Consider the following 27603-nt stretch of genomic DNA (forward strand, 5'->3'; position numbering starts at 1 on the left):
GTCATCCCACAGGGTGACCAAAGCAATTCTGCACCAAAGGAGACTGAAAGTTGGAATGATATGGACCTACAAAATCAACTTTATCATAAAGTGTCAGAAGCTAATTGGCAATCACTCATTTGAGCAACTTATGTAACTAGCAACCAACCTACTACTGGACCTACTGAGGACTGATTTCATCAGGAGTAGCCTGGCTAGTGTCTCTTTCACAATGGCAAGGGTTACTCCTGCTCTCAGAGAAGGAGTAACGATCCCCAGGACTCAGCTCCCTGGAAGCCGCTAAGAGGTCCTGTCGGATCGACAAAGACATGTATTGTGCGAGCTCCTTTTCCTTAGACTGAACAAGGCTGCCTTGGTTCCTAGTCAAGGTTCTGATTCCCCAACTTCTTGGTTCTTTTAAGTTCTTTCTCCTGAAAAAAGAAGGGCACCTTTCAGTGATCAAGGATCACTGCTTAGTGAAACGTTTTCTGTCAACCTTTCTGGCATTCGTAGTGCTTTGCCTTCATCTTCTAAGCAACCTTCCCCAGGCCGTTTAGACTGGCTGGATGTTATTATCCCCGGCTGCAGATGGGGATGGTGGCGGTGGAAGATCTCCTGAGTGGCCTGGCCGATGGCCCCACTCTGAGCAGCTGTTTGTGCTGAGGGGACATCCAGACAAATTTAGCAGCACCTCTTTGACCGTCCTATTACATGAAATGCCATGTGCTCCTGAGTATTCTTTTCACGGATGAACTCTGATTACAGAGGACCAATTAATGGGGCAAAAGGCAGCATCTTTCTTCCTTCTGTGATTTAGGAAGAAAAGCAATCCCACATTCTTCAGAGGGACGTTCAGTAGAACCATTTATTCTGTGGCTTTATATTTTTAATAGCATTTATACGTAAGTCTCCCTTCCAATCCAACATCCAAGCTTGGGGAAATCAGTCACAAATGAACCTGCAATTAGCCTTACTGTTGCTTGTAATCATGGCCCCTTTTCTAACTAGGGGGGAATTAGACCTTTTTTAGCCAACTGTTGGTTCATATAAAAGAGGTTTCATTCTCCCACATCCTATCATGATGTTTGTCCAGGCTTTAGCGGCATTCGGTGATTAGAAATAGACACCTTCTTGTCATCTGCAAAGCTTGCCCATATCTGAGAATATGTAGCTCAGAGTTGAACTGATGGATTCTTGGTGCTAGGGTTAGGGTTAGGCTTGCAATGATGTTGCTGCCTGGCCTGGTAGTGAAACATCTGCAAGAAAACAACCAAGCTCAAAGAGTATCAAGAACCCAGCTAGCCCATTTCACTTTATCCATTTTATGAGTGCTTGACGTTTTTTCTCTAGAAAATGCCAGGGTTCAGTGTCCACGACAGGGGCAAAAGTCACCAAGTTGTTCAGTTTGTACAGGAACTAATCCTACCTCCTTGTATTTCAGGTAACCCTGTTACTGTTGGAATGAGCATCCATATTTCAAGCATTGATCAGATTTCTGAAGTGAATATGGTGAGTACGAATGAGAATAATGAAATCATTCTCTTTGGGAGTTCCATACCACGGAACCAATCCAGGAAGCCTGATTTGAAATGAAAAGAGAGGAGTTAATGTTCTCACTGTCCTCACTTGCAGACAATGTTTAGCATGAAACGAGGTGTAGGGTTATGGTAAATGCACAAGCACACATTCAAACACGGGATATCTTCTCAACCCAAATACTGTATATGGAAAATATAATATTTAATGTTAGTGTTTTTGCCCATGGGACTATTTAAAACAAATTCTATTTTATTGTGATGGAGGCAAATATCAGACAGGAAAAGGCTTTTGAAATAGGACGGAAAAATCTGTCTTTGGTTGATAAATGATCTTGTATTGCATCAACAAACAGCCAGTGAACCGTGCAGAGCGACTGCCGCCTCCGCTTCCCCTCTTGCCCTTGTGGAAAGGTTCTGCCCTGACCTCAGTGGGGAGGCTTGTTGGAATCTGCCATCCTTGTTGTGGGGCTAGAATCAGCTTTGAAAGTTCAACATAAACTCAGCAAAAAGCTTGGCACACTTGCCTAAATGCAGCATCTCTCCACTGGGTTATGCACACAAGAGGAGCTGCTCTGGAGGAGCAGGCAGGCAGTAAGAAGTTCTGTTCATTTTGGCACTGAGATTTTCTGCTATTAAGTATTAGATCACTAAGGAACTAGAATTAATAGTTTTGTATACTGATATTTGAGGATGTGTTGATCACCTTTTCCTGACCTGGATATCCTTCCACAGCTAGATAAAACTATGCATGTTTTCTCTGATCTTCCTGGTTTAAACTAGAAATGAAGGGGGACTATCACAGGAAGATGAAGAAGTCCAGGTTCTGATGCTTGTTTGAAGATAGCAGTGCATAAATGCATTATAATGAGTCTGAAAGTTAACTATTATGCAGATTCAAATATTGACATCCCTCCCTCTTCCACCTGAATTCCATCACAAGTGGGAGCATTAACAAAGAGCAGTTTTTATATCTTAATCTTAACTGGTGAGAGAAAAATTATGTTTTCAAGTTTAGATCCAGCTGATAAGGCAGAAGTTATTGGTTGATTGAAGCAGTTTTTTATGATGTTAGATGCTAATGTGATGGACTTGTCTTTTATGGAGATTTATAGTGGGCCCTGAAAACCACCAGACTCCAAAAGGGAAATTCTACAACTTCTTCTTGGGCATAAAACTGGGACCAGAAAACAGGATCTTTGGAATATTATACCACAATTGCATGACATTAGAGGGTGGAGGAATGTCTTCTAAGTGGTAACCTTAGAAGGGTCATTTCAAATCAATGAAATCTGCTGAGGAAGATTGAAAGCCAGAGAATGAAAGAGAAAGGTAATTGATTGCTAAATGATTCATTCCATGAGCAGATCTCCTACTGAGAACATGTAGAAGTTCATTCTGACACTGAGGTTGTAATGGAAGGAGAAGGACTGATAATTTCCCATGATTTATTTTGAATGGAAACAGTTCCTTCACTGGGGCAAAGCAAGTTGAAATATTTTTTAAAAAAATCTGGATGTCACACTTTCCGTTTGAATGAGAGAGCCCTGCCTCTGCACCTGTCTTTTTAAAGGTGAAGGAGACACTCTCACAAAATAATGGGGTGTTCAGCTGAGAGAGATGCTGGCTTGAAGTAGGTCCAAAGCTAGTTCTTATTTCTCGTGGGCGGCAGGGCTGGCCTAGATCTTCCTGGAGTGAGAAAAAGTGAGGAACCTGAAATGGAGTCTTGGATGTTGGGAAGAGTGTTGTGATGCAAACAACACCCCTGACTTAGTTGTGTGTGATGTCTTGATGCAGATACAAAAGGATGGAGCTTGAGTTGTGAGGTCACCACAATACAGCCTCCTATGAAGAAGTGCTGTGATATTAGCCTAAAATGAGCACGTGCTAATTCTTGAAATCCTGCTTCCAGATTTAGCAGGAAAGCTGCATTTGGTCTAGTCTTTGTAGGGGGACCTTTCAGTGTGGAAAGATGCTGCAAAAGGTTCAGGAGATGTTCACCCTGCTCTGGGCTTTGTGAGCTTGGATGCCATCTCTCCAGGTCATCCTCAGCCTGTGGCCTAAGAAGAAGAGAGAGCATCCAGAGGAGGCACCAGCATAGTAAGGCCAGCTTAGCAAAGCACCCTACTGCCTAAGGTGGCCAGCCAGATGTCCCCCGCCCCCAAGAAAGAAGGCGGACTTCAAGTAAAGATGTCTGGGCAGATGAGGGTCAAGGGGAGGAGCCCATCAGCCTCTTCTCCCTAAAGATGTGTGTCATTCTCTTCTATGATCATTCATCCTTCACCATTTCTTATGGCAGCAAAATCAATAGTCTAAATATATCTTGAGGAAGTTGCTTCCTTGGATATGCTATAGATGGTCTTCCAGGCTCTGGGGTGTTGTAATAGAGGGTAAGAACCTCTCCGTCCCTTTTCTCCACAGTACATCCCATTTTAAGCGTCTCTCCAATACCCTCCTGTTTGGTTCCCTTCCTCTTCAACTAAATATACCCAAAGGTAATAGTTTTTGTTTGTTTTTTTGGAGAGAGGAAATATTCGAGCCACTTCATCACTTTGGTGGCCTGGATTCTTTCTTGAGTAAGGTGCAACATATATTTAATAAAAACACTGGCAGTTTTCTTTTAAATGCCTTTCTTAAAATAACATTTTCCTTTGTCAGAGTAGCCACACTGCATGTTTTCACTGAAGCTGTTCTTTCCTGGCCCAAATCTCTTTCCTGTTCAGTCATGCTTCAAGGTCATCATAAAGTGGCTCATTTGATTTCGTGTGTTCGTGTATTGTGTGAACTAGCCAATTAAACACACTGTGGCTCCCTGTGTCCCTGCATATCCATGGATGTGCGCACTTAGGGGCTTTTGACCCACTGCATGTACCTCCTTGCTTGATTCCTTGGAATTATTTCTCTGCCCTATGCTTGGGCCCTGCACCCCTCTTGTTTTACTGCTGTAAACAGAAGGCAGTCACAATGCCATTCTCCTGTGCATCACCCATAGACGGAGGACTTGGGTAGGGAAATCAGCTCCTCCTCTGCCCCATATGCCGTTTCACAAGAACCACAGTTGGCAACTTTCTGAAAGCAAGCAGGTTTATCACCTATCAATCTCTGTGCTGCCGTATGCCAGCATGTTCATAATATCACTCACAGAAAACACAAGGCAGGTGTGGATCTACCTTCCCCCGTGCAAATGCTGCTCTTCCACAAGATGTCTGAACCTATTAATTAGAACTTTGGCAGACTTAATCTCTCAATTCCAGAAGAGTTTGTCTTTCCTGCTAAATCATTTAGTTCTGTCATAAAATGAGGCAATTTTCTTTAAAAATTTTTAAAAGTAATATTTTCAGTAAAAGGCGACTTGAATAAAACTCCATGTTTGGTCTATGACTGTATATTTTAATAAACTAGAAGAAAAATCTTACATCTGTGGTATTTTTCAACTTTCTTTCAAATCTTTCAAATCAAAACATGTTTTATTTATTGGTTGCTTAAGATTTGGGACTGGACTCTGAGTCAGCCCGAGGCCGACTTGGCGCCCTCCTTGTCTTTGCACCCGGGTGCAGCGGATCCTTTATCTTGCACAGCGAGCCTGGGACTTTATGCAGTCTCTTCAAGGTGTGCCAGCAGGGCTGAGTTGCTATGGAGACAGGCTAGCTTTGATTGCTGCATATTTCCAATCATATAATTAATTAATCCCCAAATATTGCTTCAGCAGAGGAGTTCCCTTTATATCCCTTGCAGTAGAGGGCTAAAAAAAAAAAAGGCAAGTTCCAAATTAACGTTGCAAAGAATCAAGAATCTGTTTACCACCCGGCTGAATTCCTGGCCCATGATATTTCTATGTTTATTAGATTTCTATCCTGCCTTTCATTCAGGAACAAGAGGCAATGTCCTAGCGTGCCTTCCTCCTATTTCCCCCACAACCTCAACCGCCATTTTCTGAGGTAGATTGGGCTGAGAGAGAGTGATTGGCACCAAGATACCCTGTGAGTTTTGGTGGCTAGGACTCATGCCAGTCCATCACCTTGACCACCACATCACAGTGGTTACATGTCTCTTGGAATTAGCTGGGGAGGGAAGTCCTGCCCTCCCCTGCTCTCAGTTGCAGGCCTGGAGGAACAGCCTACATCACCCCAAGGCTGCAATCCAAGGCAAGTGCGAGGAGGCATCCTGGGAACCTCTGCCCATCCCAGGTCTTAGCTCTGCACATTCGGCTGAGCTCCTCTTCCCCTCTCCAATCATGAAGCTGGGAAACTCATTCTGAAGCAACGTACCTAGACAGCAAACTGGCTGGTCATGTATTCCTGAGGGCCTCTTTGCGTCTTATAGTATGCTCAGCATAAAACTAGGCTACCATATCTGGCTGCAGAACTCCAAGACCCCTTTATGCGTGGCACAGGGCCTGGCTGCTTGAGGGAGTGCCTGTCTCCTGTAGCATCTGCTCGGCAGGGTTGGTGTGCTCTGGGCCCCTTTGATTAAACAAAATCGTTATCGAACCCCAGAAGTGAACATTCTCTGTAGCAGCACCTGCCTTCTGGAATGAGGTTCCCCCCAAGATCTGGATGGCCCCCACCCTGCTGTTGTCTCAGAGGGCCTTAAAGAGCTGGCTTTTCGCCCAGGTCTTTGGCGAGGGAGAAGGAAGAGCCTTCCCTTCGTCCTTGTCCAGTCTGCTGTCATTCGTGCCATCTTTTAAACATTCATTCATTCATTCATTCATTCATTCATTCATTCATTGTTGTTGTCGTCGTCATCATCATCATCATCATCATCATCATCATCATCATCATCATCTGGTTATTATCGTATTTTCCTTGTTTCAGTTGTTGTGAGCTGCCCAGAGACATTGGGAGTCAGGCGGCATACAGATTTGATTAATAAAATAAAAATAAATGAAAATAAAACTAACTTTTTCCTGCTATCTATGCAGATGTTGCAGCCCAGATATGATAGTCCTAATAAAAGAACATTGAACAGAAGCAAAAAAGGACACTAAAATCATATTAAAAAAACACTACATAAACTGAATCCAGTAGCCCTTCTCCCTTTCAAAATTCAGTTTCCCTCTGAGAGGCAAACAGAACTGCAGGTGGCAAATCTGGTGTCATCTGCCTTTCCATCTACCCCAGAAAAAGCAACTGTTACTGGGACCAAGAAGTTTGGGGGCTTGCTTAGATGGCCCCTGCTCCCATAAGGCTAAGGGGGTGGGGGGCAGGAAACTTGCTTTTTCTACTTAAAATATGTCCCCCCCCCATTGTGCTCCCTCTTTTGGAACATTGTGGATAGGAAAGCGGTTTTGCTACAGTTCCCAGCTGTGTTTATTTGCTGTAGTTTTATTCAAATGGCTTTCAATCTTGTGTCAGTGGTTTTTATTGTTTTATTTTTTGTTTGTAAGCTTCCCATATTCTTTGGCATAAGAATCTTGTAAAATAAAATTATTTTATATTTTAAAAACTTTAAAAGGGTGATTTTCCATCCAAGGACTTGCAATTTCAGTCCACCAACAACTGAAGTTCCCTTTGGGTTGCTGTCCCATCTTCTGTTCTTCGGAATACTTCCTGGTGAAATTGATGAAAGGGCCAGACCTGACCCATTCTTGTCAGGGTGGCTTGGACAAATTCCAGTTCAGGAAAATGGCCTGAACTGCTCTTTCTGGGCTTCTGATGCTTCCTGTTGCTCTTGCAGCATCCAATCCCCTCATTAATTCAGTGAAGAAAATACTTAGGTTCATTACCTGATTATGCTCCTCTGACTTCAGTTTGCTGCGAAGCTTAACCCTGGGCAAGGGAGTTAGCAAACTACTGGAGGTAGAGTGTTTGATAAGGAAGGGCAGGAGCTTGAAGGATGTGCATCTGGAAGGCTTCCTCCAGGCTGCATGCTTGTTCCTGTTGACAATACTCTTTGGATACTGATAGCCTGTTCTGCATGAGTGAGGTGATCGGGTAGCAGGAGACAATGTAGTGTGTCTGCTTGGTTGACTGATTGATTTAATTCAACTTTGGCACTGACCGACTCCATGCCAACTCTGGGCTGCTCATGCTGTAAAAACAACACAAATCTAACAAAATAAATAGAAATACAGTTAAGGGAAATAAACAAACATGGTAATGTATTACGTGTGCTATTTCAAAAACCCTAGAAATACATTTTAAAAAGACATTTTGTCTACCAGGTAAATGTAGGCAATGGAAGGCCCCTGAGACATTGGAAACAGAGATGCCCCGGTGTCGGGTGAGCCCTCCAAATTCAAAGACCCAGCCAGCTGCAGGTCCTTCGTACAGGCTGTGTACCTTTTAACCCTGTACTTCAAGAAGTCATTTATATCTGTTTTATGTGAAGTCACATAAAGGAACACAAAAAACATACCCTGGATCGGTTTCCCTCTGAGAGACGGTCACTGGCGCTGCCCGAATGTGGAGTCTGTGGCCTTAGGGAGAGGACAAACCATAGCACTCTGTTGACCCCAAATGGGCCAGTCCCAACATATTTAGGGCATCAAGCACATTTTCAAATATGAAATGTGGATTGTCAGGGTTAGTACAAAATACTACATTTTACATTCTGGGTTGGGACCTCTAAAGACAGACATTTTCATTCATGATTGCATTGATAAGACAATGGATACTTATCCTGTAGAACTACCCAAATCTATGCAGAATTATGAGTTTGAAAGCAATTACCACAGCAATTTATGCTCCCAGTATTGGGCGGGGAGGAGTGATATGCTACTACTACCCCAGTGGAATACCTCCCATTTCTCATTTGTGCTTTGTCTAAGTGGGGGAGAAAACTAGAAAATTTAAGCTGACAGCTGTGGCTGCAACCTTTTTGGATGGGCTGGCAAAGATGCTGCTCCACAGAGAGGGAGCACAAACCCCCAGCCGTGCCAGGCCTCTCCATCTCCCACGGCAGGCTGTGCTGAGCTCTTCTGCTCCAAGAGCTCCAGTGATGGAGCCAGTGGGGTGCCCCCACGTGTTCCCGTTCAGTACTAGCAGCATCACACACCAAGGAGTGGAGAGGAGAAGGTCTTTGGGGTGCTCTTTTAACCACTTTGGGCTCCGACAGTCAGGATGAAAAGGCCCTCCACGGGCCTAGTCAGGAAATCCAGAGTTAGCTAAGGCGCCCAAAAGAGCTGGTGCCAGCAAGGCAGCACCATCCCTCTTGGCTAGCCCTAACCCATGGAGGGTTTCCTGCCTCTCCAGGAAAAGCCACTGAACTTTGGGGCAGCTCATCCAATTTATGGCTGCAGTTCCACCAGTGGTCTGGGTGCTTGCTAGGAGGGCAGGAGCTGAGGGAATTTATGATTTGACTGCCATGCCAGAAAGGCTGCCTCAACATCCCTCTTGCTCAGCAAGGGCCCAGGAGAAGCCTCTGGGTAGACTCAGCAAGGCCATGGTGTCTGCTGTCTGTGCTGGAGCTCTGGGACCAGCAGAAGAACAGGTGTTGGAACAGGCAAGGGATTCCCCTCTCTCTCCCAGGGGAACTGTGAGTCCAAGGAGTTCCAGAGTTGTCCTCCAAAGCATTGTGGAGACCCCCCGGCCTCAGGAAACTGATCTACCAGCCCCCCCACCCCCCAGTTGATCCCAGTGAACTCCCATTAATTGTTCAGGGGTGTGTGTCCTTATTTGTGAGGAATAACATATCAGTCCTTCTTAGAACTAGTAAAGCTTGACCTCCCAAGGTTGTATCCGCACAACCACAGGTATGAAAGAAAGGATCTACAGATTCATCTGCTGTGATAAAAGACAATTCACACTGGCATTCTCAGTTAGAAATCATATCAGTTGCCTGCCTTTTAAAACATCAGGTCCTCTCAGCTTCATCTGAAGAACCAAATCATGGTGTGTCCTCTACATAGTCTTTAGAAAATAAATAACATGATACGTCATGTATAAAATCAGGCACAGCCATAATCACCTTTGTGTTGTTTAAGCACATAATATTTCTTATGTCTATCAGCCCTCCTTTGTCAATACTTGTGCTTTTCAGACACTTTTATCTTCATTCCCATTTTTTTTAACCCCTTCTTTGATATCTGGCCTCAAGAGGAAAAGCCTTCCTTTAAATCTGCAACTCATTTATCAACGTTTGTGTAAACCTCTCTTCCTTACCAGAACTTAAATATTGCTAAATGTCACTAAACATGGATATTTGTATTTTAAAAATGTAGTTGCCAATCAGGGCTTGTATTTAAAGCTATATGAAAAGAGTTAAGTGAGAGCAGACAATGGTTTTGCCTGTCTGGAAGAGGAAAAGGCAGAATGGTAAATTAATTTACAGGTTTGTCACTATCTGGCATTGGCCTGGATGAAAATGACTTTGGGGTTGGGGCAAAGTATGCTGTGGAGCTTACTCTTTTCTAAACATTTTAACATGGAGGTATATTCTTTGGATCATACTTTGCACCAACAGAAAGAAGATATGAATTTCAGCTAGATACGAATTTCCTGGAGAAGTAGATTGATGCTTTGAGATAGCCACATTTTACAGTGGCTTACATGTTTTGGTCATCATCATCATCATCATCATCATCAATCATCATCATCATCCTTGAATGTGCCCAAATAAATTTTTGATCAGATTGTGATGAAATCTTCTTAAACAAGGACTTCCCTTATGGATGTGGGGACTGAAACTGCAAAATGTTATAAAGACTTGCAATGTTAAATGAAGACAGACAAAAAGTAGACATAGTATGAATAGAATGACCAAGTTACTGTATCCAGTTCACACATAGCTAGATTGATTAGTTTTCTTAGGATTATACATGAGCCAAATGGTACCTCACGTTGGGCTTTTCAGTGCAGAATTTGGCCTCAGGCCTTTGGGATAGTAAGAGGGAGACATAGAGATCATCCAGATGAGCTGGAAGGTTTGATTAAAAGGATGAGAGAAATTTATTTCACATCTCTCTCTAATGCTTGCAATAAACCCAGATATGGCCAGGCATCGCAACCCACACGGGCATGCTCGCTCGTTGTTGCAAATTTCATTGGCTCAGTGTGCCAGCAAGGTAGATTGCAGGAACTCCAGAGAAGGAGTTCTGAAGTTTGTTTGTTTGTTTATCTATAAGTCTTAATTATATGGCCACCCATCTCACAAAATGTAACTCTGGCCGGTGTACAGTAAAAAAAGCATTAAGAGACATTCTACAATTAAAACATTAGTATTATTACCGAAAGGCTAGGAGAGAGCATTAGATGTTACAAACAGGGTAGCCACTTCATCAAGTCACCCTTCCCTTGAGACCCCCAAGTCTGCTGACACGGCCAAGTGGTACCTGTACTGATTCTGGGTATGTAGGTCAGCGTTTGGGGTATCTCAGAGCTTGCAGTAGAGTGCAGGACCTCTGTTCCTCAGACAGTTCTACACTGAGTGGTCATTATTGGTGTGGGGGTACTCACCTGAGGGTGTTTTTTTGACTCCAGAAAGAACTAGGCCAGGTGAGTTTCAAATCTGTCTTGTAAAATTCATTATCCTGGAGCCATAGATAGACCATGTGGCATGGCTGAGACTTATTGCAGGATACTGTTAAGTTTCTACAATTGTCACTTGGCATCGTTACTAATGTGTGCTGCACAAAAATGTTGCTTTCAATTGGAAAGAAATTCAGTTTACCTTAAAGGGTGGAACCCCTATTGATTTTTTAAGTTAGATTTATTTCCCACCTCTTCTCCGAGAGCTCAAGGCAATTTATACAGTGCATCATGTAATCCCCACAACAGCAGCTCTGTGAGGCAGATTGGGAGGGAGGGACCTGTCCAAAGTCCCCCAGGGAGTTTCCATGGCTAAGCGAGGACTTGAACCTGGGTCTCCCGGGTGTTAGTCCAACACCCGAATCGCTACACCACCCTGGCCGCTGTAGTCCAACGTGCATTATGGAGAGCGGGAGCGTATTTTTGTAGCCCCTTGTTCATTACCTGACTGGGCTGAATAGTCAAGGAGCTGAAAACTAGTAACCCAACTTAGTGGGATAGTGAAAGGCAAGGTGGAGGTCCTAGTGAGACTTAGTAGCAGAGAGTTGTTACAACTCTTTACTGCCCCCCCTTAAGTATTTTTCTTGCGTGAGAAAGAGGTACATGTGTGCATATTTGGAAGTGCTACTGCTGCAGTGCTTTCTCTGGGACGTTTGTTCTGCAGAGCATGTCTGGATAGGCAGAGAGAAGACAAGTCAGAGGTGAACGTGTGTGTGTGAGTGAGTGAGAGAGAGAGAGAGAGAGAGAGAGAGAGTGTGCTTAGGAAACATTGTGCTCTTGGAGCAGCTGGGTAAGGATGTGGGTCTCGCCCAAATGGGCGCTTGGAGGCAGCCAGGGAGCCGTGCTGGAATAAGACATTGCGGGCGCCTTTCCGGCTTCCTTCTTCCCCTTCTTTTGTTCGGTGCCAACGGCGTGGAAGGGGAGGGGAGGAGAGCAGTTAGTATTCCAAGGCAGCGAGGCACTTCTTCACAACAGGAAAGGCCAAGGGGATCTGGCAAGATCATGCCCTCCTCGTTGCTAGGCGGCCTTGGGGCAGGATTAGGCCTCGGCCTTTTTGGAGCACTGCTCCCATCCATTATTGCCTTGGCCTGGAGAAGGGGTGTCTCTCCTGAGCAACAGCCAGGATGCGCACAGCCAGGCGGCCATTTTCCCAGGCCATCCTCCGGCTCTGCATCCCCGTCTCTGTCACCACGCCCGGTAGATGACAGTAGCCTCAGTTTCGAGGCTACTTCATACTTCACTGAACTAGGCCAAAGGCTCATGTGCAACAGCTACGATGGCCTGATTGAAAGAAGCCTGTGGAGTCCTTGGGGTTCTCTGAGCTTGCCTGTTTTCTTGCAGACATTTCATTACCCATCTAGGTAACATCTTCAGTGCCAGAAAGGAGTGGGGTTTGCCCTCTGTTTATACAGAGTAGCTTGCCCTACTTTTTTTATATAAAAGAAGCCTGCCCTCCAGGAAATCAATGACAGCAGTCTCTCTCTCTCTGTCACACACACACACAAAAACACACACACACACCCAGCCTCAGGAGCGCAGCCAAACCTGGAAAGGAGTCCAACAGTGATGGGCACCAGATCACCCTTGGGCATGACAGCCTGCAGCTGCAGCTCTCCCATCCGATGTGTGCTCACCTCTAGGTACACTCCTCCTAACCAGGCAATCCTTAATTTCTTCCTGTGCGCCTATCCTGAGACAGCAAAAGCAGATGGCTCAAGACAGAAAAGAAGGTGCATTCAGCCAAGGTGCAGAGCAAGCTGTTGGATTTTAATGTGAGTTCTGTACAGTCCTGAAGTTCTTGGGGCAAAGAGAACGATGCCACTCCCGAAGCGAAGCAGAGCTCACCCAGACTTATTCCGAACAGAGTGCTGTGAAGCCAGCTGGCTCCCCCACACCCGAGCCCTTAAGAACTGTTGGCTTGTGTGCCACAAATGGGTTCCAATGTTGCTTCACTGCTGGATGCCCTGGACTGTTCTGGGGTGATGGCAATGATGACCATTCTTGAACACATTTCATTACCTTCCAGGTTGCAGTGACAAAGCCTTTTGGGTCTTGCCACCTGTAGGGCAGGGTTACCTGGCAACCTCTCCTTATAGGATGAAGAGCCATCTAAGTAAAAAATGAAGTTGCAAACTCATACCCTTTTAACAAAAAGACAAGACTATATTATACAGCAAAGTTTTTATTTTTTTACCATAGCAAGGAAACAGGTAAAAATAGCCACCTGTCTTTCTAACCCCTAGCTCTGGGTGTACAGACGTTCCCATCACAGCATCTCTTTCAGGAGAGGCAGCAGAAAAGAAGGAGGACATAGTTCACCAAAGAGATTAAAGACATGGGCCGAGAAGGGAAAATACAGTATAGCCAAATCTAGTTTATACCAACTATACCTCTCCATATCTTTCCCCATACACTGAGGTTGAACACATTAATCTTCAGCTCCATATCCTTGTTGTGACATACAATCTGTAATATTTGCTGTAAAACATGTCAGCATAGAAAAGCATACACACTGTCATGTGCCCAGCCAACATATTTTTGTCGCCACCACCAGCATTCCTTATCCCTTTGTCTACAAATACATTAAACAGGGGATCATACACATTATTGTCTTATTAGCTGCTCAGCGTTAAACTATTCACATTTACACAAGCATGTCAAATACCAAGCTTGCAGCATATGCTCCCAAAGTCCTTTGCTCAAGCCATTCTAAAGTGCCCCCTTTTAGATGTGCATGTGAAAAGAAGAGGCACCCTCTTTTCTTTAAAAACTGAAATCCCTTTAAATATGTGGTTATGCAGATGTTGCTGGCACGCTAGCCCTGTGAGGGTGGTTAGGGCTGGTAAGAGCTGGATTTCAGCCACATCTAGACTCCTTGGTTCTAGAGGGCCACATGTCTCTTATCTTTGCCTTCGAATTAGTTAAAGAAGGTCCAAACATGCCCTCCCAGTGATAACGTACCCATTAATATCATGCAGTGCAGGGAACGCTGGGACATAGGGAGAACCCTTGAAACGCTGAGCAAGAAGCTTCTGTTGCTAATCTCCGTACTAGCGAAGAGTGCTGTTGTTCCTTTTGACTTCATACGTTCATCCATCCATCCATCCATATCTGTCACATTATTCCTGTTTGGGTAATGTTATGCAAAAAGCAGAAAAAGAGTCAGAAGTTGAAAACTGTAGAAATCAAAGGCACAAGAAAAAGGAAAAAGAAATCTAAACCCCCTTTACACCAACAGCACCATTCATAATATCTTTCCATAGCTTTCTATCCTTGTAAATAATTGTTGCTTCCAACACATCCATACATTGATTCATATACTGCCTTTTGTTCTCTAAACTTCTCATCTCTTTTTGCAGGTATAATCAGCTACATCCCACCGTGATTTTCTCAGTCTTCCCATTACTTTCAATGCATTCTTTCTTCATGTGTCTGATTTGTGAGTCAGTCCTTATTCTCTCTCTCTGTATGACTGAGCCATCTCAGGAGACTTTTTGCATACCAGTCCCTCATTTTTCTACTCAGTCCATCCATCTGCCCCACTGCCTGTCCACTTCCTATTCATGCTTGACCCCCATCTCTTCTGGTTTGCCACATAAGGGCAAGTATGTATGTATGCATGTACACACACACACACACACACACAATCATAACCTACAAGGATTCCCAGTAGTTCAGGTAATCAGTTCCCACTACATTCAGTATTTATGTTTTTCCTGACATACCCACCACTCAATTCTGTCCTCCATATAACAGAATGGCCAAAGCCACACTCTTATCGTCAGGATCCTCGCAATCAATCAACTGTCAAGGGGCCAAAGAGTAGAGTTGTTAGAGAATTGATACATATAGAACGTTTATTCAGTATAGCTATACATCAGATGTTAGTTTGCAGGAATGTTAGGTTATATAGATTGTTTGCTTGTTCCTGCCATAAAACAAGGGAGGGGAGCACGGGATAAACAACAAAAGCCAAATGGCCGTTATCAAGGCCTGAGGTGAGAGCAAGGCCGGATGACCGTGAGATCGGAGAAAGGGCACGAAAGGAATCAAGCGGGAAACCAGCAGGAAGGGGGGTTAAAAGGGAAGCCTCTGGCCATGGGGAATTCAGTTTCAGCAATCTTTGGAATGCTGTATGCTTCTTCTCAATAAAGAAATCTTTACTGGAACAAATCGGTCTCCAGAGGATTTACTGGGATTGGGAATTGAGCTTTGCAGACTCTGACACTTATACACAGCCATTTTTTTCTTGCAACAAATGTTTATTTTTCACAACAGACCACATATACCCTACTCCCTTTCTACTGGTATTTGCCTATTTCCATCTTGAATAAACACCCTAAATTCATCTACGTGCTCTTTTTTTCCCCTATAGATATATAACTTGCAATCATTTCCTCCATTTTCTCAGTCAAACACAACTACTTTGATATATTAATTTTCAGATCGGTACTCCTTATGCAGCCTATATCACATATGCGGCAAATCATTTGGATTCTCACTCCACCACATGGCATCAGCTGCATTCATACACATTCATGTCCCCAGTCAACACACCTTGAATACATTCCTCTATAACCACATTAAACAACCAAAAGGAATTAAGCATCCTTGTCTTAATTACTGCACAATGCTGAAAACCATTCACTAAGCATTCCCTTTATTCTCAAGCATGCTTTACATCCATCATATACTTCTCTTATCCTATTCAATAACTAACCTCCAACTCTATGAAAACATCTTGTAATTCATGTCTATTCATTTTATCATAGTTTCCCTAAATTGGCAAATGTACAATAAACTTCATTGCTCACATTCATACATTTTGCAGTGACCTGCTGAAGGCCAAAACATCCACCACTCGGCATGAATGCACATCACCCTGCATTTCTCAGATTTTGTTCACTGTCACCTCTTACATCAGAATACTGCAAAACATTTTCACAGGCAAGCTTAATCAACAACTGATTATTGCATTGGCAGGTTGCCATCCAGTGGTCTTGTTTCAGGTGGCCAACTCCCTCTAGGATAAGAGCTGGCCCATGGAGTTTCGATCTGGTTACTGTGACCAATTAGCCAGTAAAGTTTCTTAGATTGCTCCAATCTGGCCTCCATGTGGATGGGCCCTAGTGTGGTGACTGGGGTATTGTCTGGTTGGGTTATCTGGAGTTCCTTTCAGCCTGTTATCTCCAATGAAGTGAATAAGGTGCTGTCTAAAGTGTCCCCAGCTACCTGTGGGCTGGATTCTTGTCCTTCCTGGTCCTTTGGGTGGTGGTGGTGGAGTAGTTCTCTGGATCCAAGAGGTTGCTAACATTTCCTTGTGGGAGGGGATGATGTTGGTAGTTTTGAAAGAGGTGTGATGCATCCGTTCCTTAGGAGACCTTCTCTGGATCCAGAGCATTTGACATCTATCACCTGGCTTCCAACCTTCCTTTTTTAGTGAAGGTTGTTGAGACAGTGGTTTGAGATCAACTACTGAGCATTCTAGAGGAAACAGATTATCTGGACCCATATCAGTTAGAGTTCAGGCCCAGGCATGGGACTGAGGTGGCATCAATTGCTCCATTGATGGATAATCTTTGTCAAGACTTGGATGGAGATGCCTATACTGGTCTTGTTGGACCTCTTACTGGATTTCAGTACCATCATCAAACATGATATCCTCCTAGACCTAAAGTGGGGGTTGGGGATGGGGGGTGTTACTATTCTGCAGTGGTTCCATTCCTTCCTTAGCAGATGGTTCCAGTTGTGGTGGTGGTGGTGGTGGTGGTGGTGGAGAGAGACCACTTGATAGTTGCTCCCTTGTGGTATTTTAATTTATTTATTTATATTTCAAATTTGGTCACTGCCCATCTCACTAGGAAGTGACTCTGGGCAGTTTACAGTAAAAGAGGTTTGCTTGCTTATGTTCCATCAAGTTAGTATCCTACAAGGGTAGTTATCTCTCCCATTATTTAATATCTATTTTAAGCTGTTGGGGCTTCTGATACTTTGGAGTCTGGTACCTTCAGTATGATGATACTCAGCTCTACATCATGACTCCAGGACACACTGGGAATGCCACTGAAGCCCTAGCTTGGTGCCTGGAGATTATGAGGGTCTGGATGGGAGAGAACAAGTTGAAATTAAACCCTAGCAAGATGGAGATGCTGTTTGTACATTGGGATTCTCTTTTGGTTCCAGTAATTACTCTGGAGGGGAAGCACTGCCCCTGAAGGAGCAGGTCCATGACTTGGGGGCCCTCCTGGACTCATGGCTTCTACTCTGTAAACACATTATAAAGTACCTTTCTCTCATCCTTGATTTTCACCTTTCTATGCCTGTCTCCCAGCCATAGCTTCTTTCGTACCATCCTTCCACCCAGAATCTTTTTTTCATACCTCTGATTAGCATAATTCCACAAATAATTAATTTTTAATACTGCTGCATTTTGGAACATCATTCTCTTTACTCTGTTCTAAGTATCTCTCAAAACAAAAGCTTGGCAAATCCTAAAGTCGAGGTGAGATGATTGAAAGTGGAGGCCATCAATCTCTTCCTGCTCCGACTGAAACTTGTAATGGATATTGTCGTGAGAAATGGGGCAGATTTCCATCCTGGAAGGGAACAAAGCCCTTGTGCAGACCAGAGTCTGTATGAAACCAGCTGCACCTGCCCCAGCCCCAAGGCTTTGAATGCAAGCAGTGCAGAAATTGAGGTGGATGGGCAACAAGAAAGAATGGCTGTGTTCACACAACTTGCTCAACCAGGGCAATAAATGATCTCACAGCTGCTTTTGCACAGACAACAGGCTGTCTTTCTTTCTTTCTTTCTTTCTTTCTTTCTTTCTTTCTTTCTTTCTTTCTTTCTTTCTTTCTTTCTTTCCTTCCTTCCTTCCTTCCTTCCTTCCTTCCTTCCTTCCTTCCTTCCTTCCTTCCTTCCTTCCTTCCTTCCTTCCTTCCTTCCTTCCTTCCTTCCTTCCTCCCTCCCTCCCTCCCTCCCTCCCTCCCTCCCTCTCTCTCTCTCTCTCTCTCTCAGGGCAGGTTTGCTTGGTTACGTTCCATCAAGTTGGTGTCAACTCTTAGCAAGCACATACTTTCTTCAGTATGAACAGTCTCCAACCTGGTCCTTCAGGTCTTCCAACATGCACCCATTGCTGCTGTAATCCATCCACCTGCTGCTGCTTGCTTGCTTGCTTCCTTCCTGGTCTTCTTATGGTCTTTTCAAAGGAGCTAGGTCTTTGTATATGTCCAGAATATGATAATTTGTGGTTATTTGTGGCTTGAGAATTCTGGATTAATTTGTTTTATGATCTGTTTGTTTTTGGCTATCCATGGCATCCTCAAGAGTTTTCTCCAACACCTAAGTTCAAAAACACCAATGTCTTTTTATCCTAATTCTTCAAAGTCCAACTTTTCCTTCTATAGAGTGTCACAGGGAAAACAATTATCTGCACAATTCAGATCTTTGTAGGTATACAGGTAGTCTCCAGTTTAAGAATGAGTTCTGTTCCCAAGGTCTGCCCTTAAGTCGAATTTGTATGTAAGCCGGAACAGTATTTTACAATAACATTGTTCTGGCTTACATACAAATTCATCTTAAGGACAGAGTATAAGTATAAGGTCAGGTATAAGTAGTATTATGTAATGAACCTGAACTATTGTCTTTAACTCAAATTTTGCTACCATAGGCTCCGTTCTTAACTATGGGCTGTCTATAACCTAGGCATTCTTAACCTGGGGACTCCCTGAATAGGGATCCTTACCTCTGCATATCTTTCCCAAGGCCTTCATGGCTGTCCTACCAAATGCTAGTCTGCGGCGTATTTCTTGACTGGTGGTTCCTTTACTGTTGATAGTCGATCTTAAAAGGCAGAGCTATCCACGACGTCACCGTCTTCGTTGTCAGTTCCAAGGCTGGTTGCTGGACCTTTGTCATTTGCTTGGTCTTCATATCACTGATGCCTGCTTGGTTTAGTTGGGCATCTGGGATGATCTTCACACCTTGGCTGACCCTGCTTGGAGTATATATTTTTGGCATCAGCTCCCAGCGTTCTTCATTCACCCCTCCTAGGAACATCTCCCTGTTGCGACGAGGCCACATAGCAGGACTTGCAGGCTGTGTGTTATGGCTCATAGGTTGTCAGAGCCAGCTGTCTATTTAATACATTTATGACCTCAGAATAAAGGTTATCATTTTATTTTTATTTTTTATTCATTTGATTTAGGTGCCTTCCGATTCCAAACTGACTGCGCAGCTCACAATGTAGCAAGCAGGATAAAATCTGAGATGAATAAAAAACAAACAAAGAACAAGATAAACCAGAGGTGAACCCAGCCAACTACTGTACACAAACACTACTGGCAAGGGTCTCCAGCCACCCTAGCCCAAGGCCTGGGAGGACAGCCAGGCCTTTAAGGCTTTCTGAGACACCATCTTAAGTCTCTCTGGAGCCACCTGGATTTCTGGGGAACTTCATTACAGATGACAGGTTAATTCAGTGATCGAGTTAAGTGCCCTGTGTGAAATGTAACAACCTCCCCAGCCCCCTTTCCCCACAATTAATTGCATTGCTATCTCCTGCTCCACATTCATCTGGCGGGTGATGATCATGAGGCCTTGACCATCTGACTCAACAGCTGTTCTTCTAGGTTTAACTGGTCCAGGGTCTCTCTGGGGTCTGCTTCAAAGGCATCTTTCTCAGAGAATCCAGTTCCCATCAGATGCCCTGATATTCTCAGTGCTACTGCATAGAAAAGGCAGGTGGGCCATTCTTCTGACATTTAACCCATGACTTCTCCACTTGTGTTGCCAGGACTATACCATCACCATGTATTTCCAGCAAAGTTGGCGAGATAAGCGCCTAGCATATAGTGATCTAGCTCTGAATCTCACCCTGGATAATCGGGTAGCTGACCAGCTGTGGCTCCCTGACACTTACTTCCTGAATGACAAGAAGTCCTTCCTGCATGGGGTGACAGTCAAGAATCGGATGATCCGGCTTCACCCAGATGGGACTGTTCTTTACGGGTTGAGGTGAGTCCAGAACAGAGCATTCAAACTGAACTCTGCCTCCTAGGTTCTAGTAAAATGAGGAGAAAGCTGGCTTTTGTGTGGGGTGTATGTAGTGTTTATTGTACTTAACATTATCAACATATTTTCCCAGTGCTTTAGTAAAATAAACAATCTGGGTTTGAATTATTTGTATTGTTTCCAAATTCACCCTTAGGGGCATTCCAAAATGGCTTCTGAACTTCAATTAAAAGCTAGAAATAAAAAGCTGTGGTTTTCTTATAATCAGTGGGTTTGTGGCAATACTGTAATAGTTTGTGGCCAAAATGTATGAGTTACAAATTGAGCTCAAAATGGTTATTTCAATTTGTACAGGACAACTGCAGTTCAGCTGGCCTGGATAAAGTTTTGAGTTAAACCAAGCTAAGGGATTCCTTTCCATTTCCTGTTCCTGGCTTAGAAAAATGTGTGGTCCACATAAGGGGGATAAGTGAGTGCAATTGTATTGGCGTGTGACTTTTAACCACCCATAAGAACTATTCAGTTCTGATTGTGTTCCTTTGTAGCACAGAACTCTTTAGAATCTATGCCATGATCACCAGTTGCATAGGAGATGGGCACAGAGCTCGCCTGGCACAAAACTAGAGGAAGATACTTGTTATGGGTGGCCAAACCACTATGGATAATGGTGGCAGATAGCTGCCAACGAGCCTGGACTGGACTAAACCCCTGAGGCAATGGGAACACGCAAAGCTGAAAATCAAAAAAGGTAGTTGTGTGACCCAGCCATCAAGGAAAGAGATGGTATAGTTTAGCACTGAAGGTGACAAAAATACAAGGATAACCAGGAAAAGGCAGAGCAGCTCGGCTACTCCCACTGGGGCTTAATATTTTTTGAGGAGGGGATATGGATTCCAGCAGGCTGTTAGGAAGACCTGAGGGCTACCTGGGTACATATGAAAAGTATCTAAGAACTGTCGTGGACCACAAACTAAATCTGAACCAGCAACAAGTGATGTGGCTACTAAAAGTCAAATGAAGTTTTTGGCTGTACCAGCAGAACTATGGCTTCCAAACCACACGAAATAAAAGTTCCACTACCTTCTGCATTTGTCAGTTCCTACCTCAAGTACTGTGTCCAGTTCCGGGCACTGTGTTTTTAAGAAAGATGAAGAAAAATGGAAACAGACGGGATTATCAGGGAACCAGGCACTGCATGCTAAGAAAAGGAAGCAGGGCGGGATGCCTTCAGCCCCAGGGAAGAGAAGAGCCCGGCAGGACGTGGTAGCGCTTGCTGCACACCGGAAGGGGTTTCACACAGAAGGGGGTCGAGGCTGCATCACTATTGTCCCCGAATTCAGGGCAGGGACAGCGGTCTTCAGCAGCAGAAAACAGCCCTTTGCGTGCAGGGGCAGTGTGGAGAGTGGGACAGTGTTCCTGGGGAGGCTAGAGGCTGCCATCCGTGGGGCACGGCCTTAACGTGCGTTTCCGCACTGAACGGGCTGGGATTCAAAGCTGCCTTCTACTCTACCTTTCTATCAGTCTAATTTTAGGGAACAGAGAGCTTGTCCTCACATCCCCAAAACCTGAGCGTGAACGCACCCCGTTCACTTTTTTTTAACGGCATTTCTTCTTTATGTTGCCTTTGTCTCATCCAGAGCCCAGAGTAACCCAGCTTAAGGTCTTCTTTAATTGTTCCGCTTTTAAAGAAGCATGTTTCCTTTCTTCCCACTGGATGATTGGCCGTAGGTATGAGGTAGCATGCGTCATCCACATGATAGTTGCAGAAGAGCAGGAGACCTGTGGCAGCTTTCTGGCTGAGCTTTGTTCTACTTTTTTTTAATTATTATTTTTTTTAATTACAAAAAAAGGAAAAAAAATACATAAAAATGCTTTGACATAAAAAAGAAAAAGCACAACAAAAAAGTGTTAATATATCATTATAATAGCACCCAGTTCCAATTCTATATATGCTTATCTAATACAAATATTATTCAAGTACATATATGTTTCTAATAGAGTTATATGACTATCCTGTTTTTTTTTTTTAACCCAGTGTATTTTGTATAAATGAGTCCCCTGTTTCATTATACTTGTCCCTACGAAGCCTGCGTCCATAGGCAATTTGTTCTCCTTGATATTTATACGCTGGGGATCAGAGGGAAACTTTGCATCTGGCCAGATTCAAGTTCATTACATTCCCAAAACATGTGGATGTAAACATGGAAACACTTTTAATGGCGCTACCTTCCTTTGAATAGTTACATTTGTTATCCCTCCCATTTGGGTGCTTTTTACAACATTGTAGACGTTTTTCCCCGAACCTGAATCCGGGACAGACGCAAGAACGCTCCTGTCACGTGCTGCTTGCTTGGCCTCGCCTGGCCTGGAGAAAGAGGAGCCCAGCCTGTAACACCGAGTGTGGTGCAGCCCCAGACTGAGCACGCCTAACGCCTCGCTTCAGGTGAAAAGCCTCTGAATCCCTCGTAGGAAGAAGAGAAATCTCATCAACCATAAAAAGCCAGAAATGGTGGTTCTCTGCTGCCCCTTTACATTACAACCGAGAGCCGCAATTCGTAGGCTCTCTTTCCTTAAAAAACCCGCGAACCTCCACGGTACATTCCGCAAACACATGTAGCCCTGGCCAGTTCATGTCTCTCATGAAGGAGGTGATTCTTCCTGCGAGACGTGCTCTGAAGCCAGCTGGTGCCAACGGAGGAGCCCGCTACCCCTGCCCCAAGTAGCTGCCCAGTTGCCGGTGGCAGCTGGTCCGTTCCTGGGCGCTGCAGCTGGCTGTTGCTTAGCCCACGTCTGGGAGGGATGCTGCAGCCTGCACAACATGGTCCTGGCCACTGAGCAGCCCCACACTAAACAGACCCCACCTCCCCCGGCTTTGGCAAGTGGTCCTGATCTACCCACGGGTTTGGTTTCCCTACCTTCCCCGTTCCTTTGCATCTTTCTCTAGGATGAGACAGCAGCAGAGGCACCCTCAAGGCTTCCCACAACACAGGCATCGTCCCTGACCACAGAGAGATAATGTGAGCAGGTCACTGCTTGTTACCTCCCTGCCTCCATCATCTTCCCTGATTTTCCCTTTGCACCCTCCCCATCATCTCCCCCCCCCCCCCCCGTCGGTTGCAGTCACCTCTCCTTCTTCCTTGCTCCATGTTCCTGGGAGAGCAAATGCTCCTTGTTAGCGTAAGGACATGTTGCTTGATTAGTGTCTTAAGCTCAGCCCCTGAATTGCACCCATCCAGATACATAAGCCAGAAAATTCCAGGGGCTGCTGAGAATCCTGCTGTAGGGAAACTGAGCCTTGCCAACCAACCTGGAACTCCAGCCACATACAGCATACACCCCCTCCCCCAAACAGGGCTTTAACTTAATGCAGCTGCCATTGGATGCTGATTTTGCCTCCCAAGGTGTTAGAAGGGAGCTGGCTCCTCTGCCTGGGGCAAGGGACACAGGATTCTGGCCAGTGCAACTAGACATGTAACCATTACGGAGGAGAGCAGCGCCTCACATGATCCACAGAGCAAGGCTCCATGCCAGTTTTTCAGAGCTGCACAAGAAACTTTCAGGGCACTTTTGTACTTGGAAAAAGTGGGGCCATCTCTTCAGAATGGCACCCTGAACAGTTTAAACAGTTGTCTGCACACTGATGGCTACTAGCCACTGGCTCGTGCCTACATCTAGATTCATCTGCAGGACTGACAAACGGTACCTCTTGATAAAATCATAGTGTTAGAAGGGATATAAGCGGTCATCAAGTCCATCCCCTGCACAGTGTGGGATCCACTAGAACATCTCTGTCAGATAACCAGCCAGCCTCTGCCTGAAAACCTCCAGCAAAGGAAAACCTGTCACTTCACGTGGCAGCCTCTGGCAGACAGCTCCACACACGTTCTCCTCTCTTCATTTGGTTAAAGACCAGCATAACACTGAGCAATGAGGCAAGGAAACAGAAACACAAAGCAGAAAGCACTGGACCTTCTCAAACGTAAGTGGAGTATAATTTAACAAAGTACTATTAACTCTAAAACCAATGCTTAGAACCTAAAATGCATAATATTGCTAGTACTAAAGCCAAAAAACTACAGCTAGAATATATGATCGAAGGAGAATCATAACGTCTTTGTTGCTCTGTGCACATGGTGGTAAAGTCGTTTGTCACAGGGGTTTTCATTCATCAGTGTGACTGACTACAATCAGATATCATTATTCTACTTATAGGAGAAGCAGTTAGGTCACACCTAGTTTGTAGGTGGCATAGGAAATTTAGCAATGTCCAAGGAAATAAAATCTATCTGATCACAAAAAAGAATCTGCATAGAAAATAATTCAGTAAGACTTGAACATTTTTACCAAATGAGGCTAAATAAAATGGGCTCTAAAATAGCCATAGAACAAGCAGTACAATAAAACATGGCTAGCAAGGGATCCTACAGCCCCTGGGCCACATGGACATAATCAGGGAGCTTGTATACCCACCTTGCAGAATGGCTGATGGGAAGGCATTAAATCAAGCTAATTTAACCCTAGCTGTGGTAAAGTTTAAGTGTCCTGCAGGTCTGAACAAGGAGACTGGCTAGTTATCTTTCCATGTCCAAGAAAATATATTGTGTCACTACCCTCTTAGTTTGCTTATACAGGTAGTCCTTGCTTAACTACCCTAATTGGGACTGGAATTTCTATCACTAAGTGAAGTGGTCATTAGGCAAAACATCATGTGACTGTGATGACAGTTCTGGTAGTCCTGGTTGTGGTTGTTAGGCTGGGACTGCACCACTGTTAGGCAAGGGCCTCACGCGTCTCCTGCCCTGCTGTGCTTGTCTCCACTTGAACTCCCCCCACCTATCTCCCTGCATCTCTGCCCTTTTGGCCGCCCTGTGCTCCGCTGCCACCACCACCCCTGCTGCCCACAGCTGACCGTTGCTGTCTTCTTCCTCTCACTGCTGACGAGGCATGCCCAGCCAAGGCAGCTGCTGGCCCTTCATGCGACTGCGCGAGGCCCTGGGGAGGCCTTGCGGTGTGATGGGGAGGCCTCATGAGGCCTCACGTGACCTCACAAAGGGCTGGCAGGGTGGCCAAAAGGGCAGAGATGGGGGGAGATAGGTGGGTGGGGAGAGTTGAAGCACATGCTGCGGTCGTAAATGTGGGTGGACTGCCAAGCACCCATATTTTGGTCATGCAACTGCGGGGATGCTGCAATGGTCATAACTTTGAGGGCCTGCTGTAACTACCATTCGTTCAGCACCATCGTAACTTTGAATGGTTGCTGAATGAATGGTCGTTAAGCGAGGACTACTTGTACTCCAAAGGCAGAAAAGCTTCCTGAGAGAAAGCATGAAAATGTAACTTTTCTAATAAGAATCTCATCCACCTAACATTAAAATAGTCTACTAGAGTCAGAAGACCAGTTCTGTGAGAAAAAATATTAAAGCAAAAATTAGCCAAATCTTGATCACTCCAGCCTCACAACTGAAGGCCATATTGAAAACATTGCAAAAGTTTGACTGTATAGTTTGTAATTTAGAGTAGTAATCATAGGGCCCAAGAGACACACACTGCAGAAGTTGAGTACATGCTTTCACTGAAAGCAACTTTTAGGCAGCAGGGACAAAGAGGGCATCTCTTGATCAATAAAAAATTTCAATTACCAAAGCTGTTTTTTGTGCCTTCTGAATTACATAAACTAAGTGGGCACTCCTCCCACCTGAAGCCTGAAAGAAAATTTCAATTTAAAGATCTTAACTTCTTTTATTTTTTGGCTAGTTAGTTGATACACATGAATTCTAGGACATTTAGCAAATGCAAACTTTTGTCAACTATTATTAGTTCTTCAACCTTACAATAGGCAGCAAGTGACACGATTGAAGCCAACTGAGGTTTGAGAAAGGAAAGCTGTGTCATCAGCATATAGAAGCATTGTTATGTGTTCATGGGCTAACTTTGGAGGAAAATAATCAGAGTTGTTCTGGTGAGCAATCAAAGAATTTATATAAAAGTTGAATTGTAATGATGTCACCAAGATACCACCATGTCTAACTCTCCTCATAGAGGGAATTGCTTTAGTGAAATGGGGTAAATCAACTTTTTAGACAAGAGTTTTCATGTATCTTGTATAACATTAATAGTAGATATCTATCTAATGTAGAATTAATGAATGTATCCCACAGCTTAACTCAAGGTATTTGAAGGCAAACCTAAAATCAATAAATGTGGCCTATACATTTTTCTGCCAAATGCTGTAAAGTGCAAGCATGATCAAAGGGAAAATGGCCAGCTCTATTGCTCTGCAAGGATTTGTTCAGATTCTAGGCAATCCAGTAGTTTTGCATTAATAATAACCCTTAATGAACCAGGAGGATGACAGTAGGCTAGTAGATTCCTTTTCCTCTTCTTATAAATGGGAGTTATTATTGCCATACCCCAGTCCTTTGGCTCCTCTCATGCATATAACGAGAGAAAAGGTGCCTTCTGGTCACCAGGGAGAATGAGGATGAGGAAGGCAAATAATGGGTCGCAAAGCTCTAAGGCTCCCCAGAGGGTCTGAGTTCCGGCTCTGGGCCTGGGCTGCTGATATCAGTGGTTGCCAAGAGTTGTACTTGCTTCGCTTTTCTTCTTATGAAGTAGCTGTTTGTGCTGCCTCTTCTGTGGTAAAGGATTGCAAGCAGAATCCATTGGAAGTCCCTGCTGGTTTTTGTTTAAAAGCTTGGTCAAAGCTCCCTTGGCTTCAGGGCAACCCAAGACATACCAACTGAGCTCCCTGGAGAAGCTTGGAGAACAAGACTACTAAGTAGGTACTACTACAAACCTGGGCTACCTCTATTCCAAAAAACCCACATACACCAATAGCATGTGTGAAAAGCCTGGTGGTCTTCAGGGCTGTGGCTGATAGAAGAGCATAATTAATTAGAGCAATGGCTTAATGACAGTTGTGGAGTAAATTGCTGACAGCTCTGTTACAGCCAGGAACTTCTTCCCAACATCTACCCTGAATCTCCTTCCTTGTAGTTTTAATTCACTGGTTCTGGTCCTGCCTTCTGGGGAGATAGATAGGGTCCACTCATTCTTTTGTGTGACAAACCTTGAGATTTCTGTAGCCTAAACATATCCATATCCTTCAAATTGTTCCTCATAGGGCCTGGTTTCTGGATCCTTCCCCATCGTGGGAGCTCCCACCTCTGCACTTGCTCCAATCGGTGGCATCATGGTGCCCAAAACTGGACCCAGTTCTCCAGGTGGGATCTGGCCAGGGCAGAGTAGAGTGGAAGAATGAGTTCCCATGATTTGGCAAACGCTATGCTCCTGTTAACACATACCAATATACTGTTTACTTTTTCACCATTGATTCAAGTGTTAGCTCATGCCTTACTTGCAGCTGATGTGGACATCCAGATCCCTTTCTCATGTATCACTGCCGAGCCAGGTCTCCCCCCACTCTATACATGGTTATTTCATTTTCCTATGCAGATGCAGAACTTTAGTTTTCTCCCTGTTCAATTCCATCCTATTCATTTCACCTCCTGCTTGAGCCTGTCTAGAAATTTTGAATCTTCTCTTTCATCTGAACTATTAGCCACCCCTCCCAGTGTTGTGTCATCTGCTGAGTTTGTAAGTGTTCCCTC

The 27603-nt window shown here is 44.4% G+C and overlaps 1 protein-coding gene across 4 annotated transcripts in view; it reads left to right on the top strand.

Annotated features, from left to right (window-relative positions):
* Window positions 1-27603, top strand: part of LOC103051232 (gamma-aminobutyric acid receptor subunit beta-4) — a 71433-nt gene that overhangs the window by 15379 nt on the left and 28451 nt on the right. For all 4 annotated transcript variants that reach the window (XM_088151574.1, XM_088151575.1, XM_088151577.1 and 1 more), the window contains 2 exons: window positions 1421-1488; window positions 19776-19996. In XM_088151574.1, the coding sequence (XP_088007700.1) occupies window positions 1421-1488; window positions 19776-19996 (289 nt within the window). The remainder of the gene's footprint in view (window positions 1-1420; window positions 1489-19775; window positions 19997-27603) is intronic.

This window comes from Python bivittatus, unplaced genomic scaffold (genome assembly GCF_059951505.1).
Source record: "Python bivittatus isolate LINGU-HERP-01145 unplaced genomic scaffold, Pbiv_v1 ctg000670_np1212, whole genome shotgun sequence".
Taxonomy (NCBI): domain Eukaryota; kingdom Metazoa; phylum Chordata; class Lepidosauria; order Squamata; family Pythonidae; genus Python; species Python bivittatus.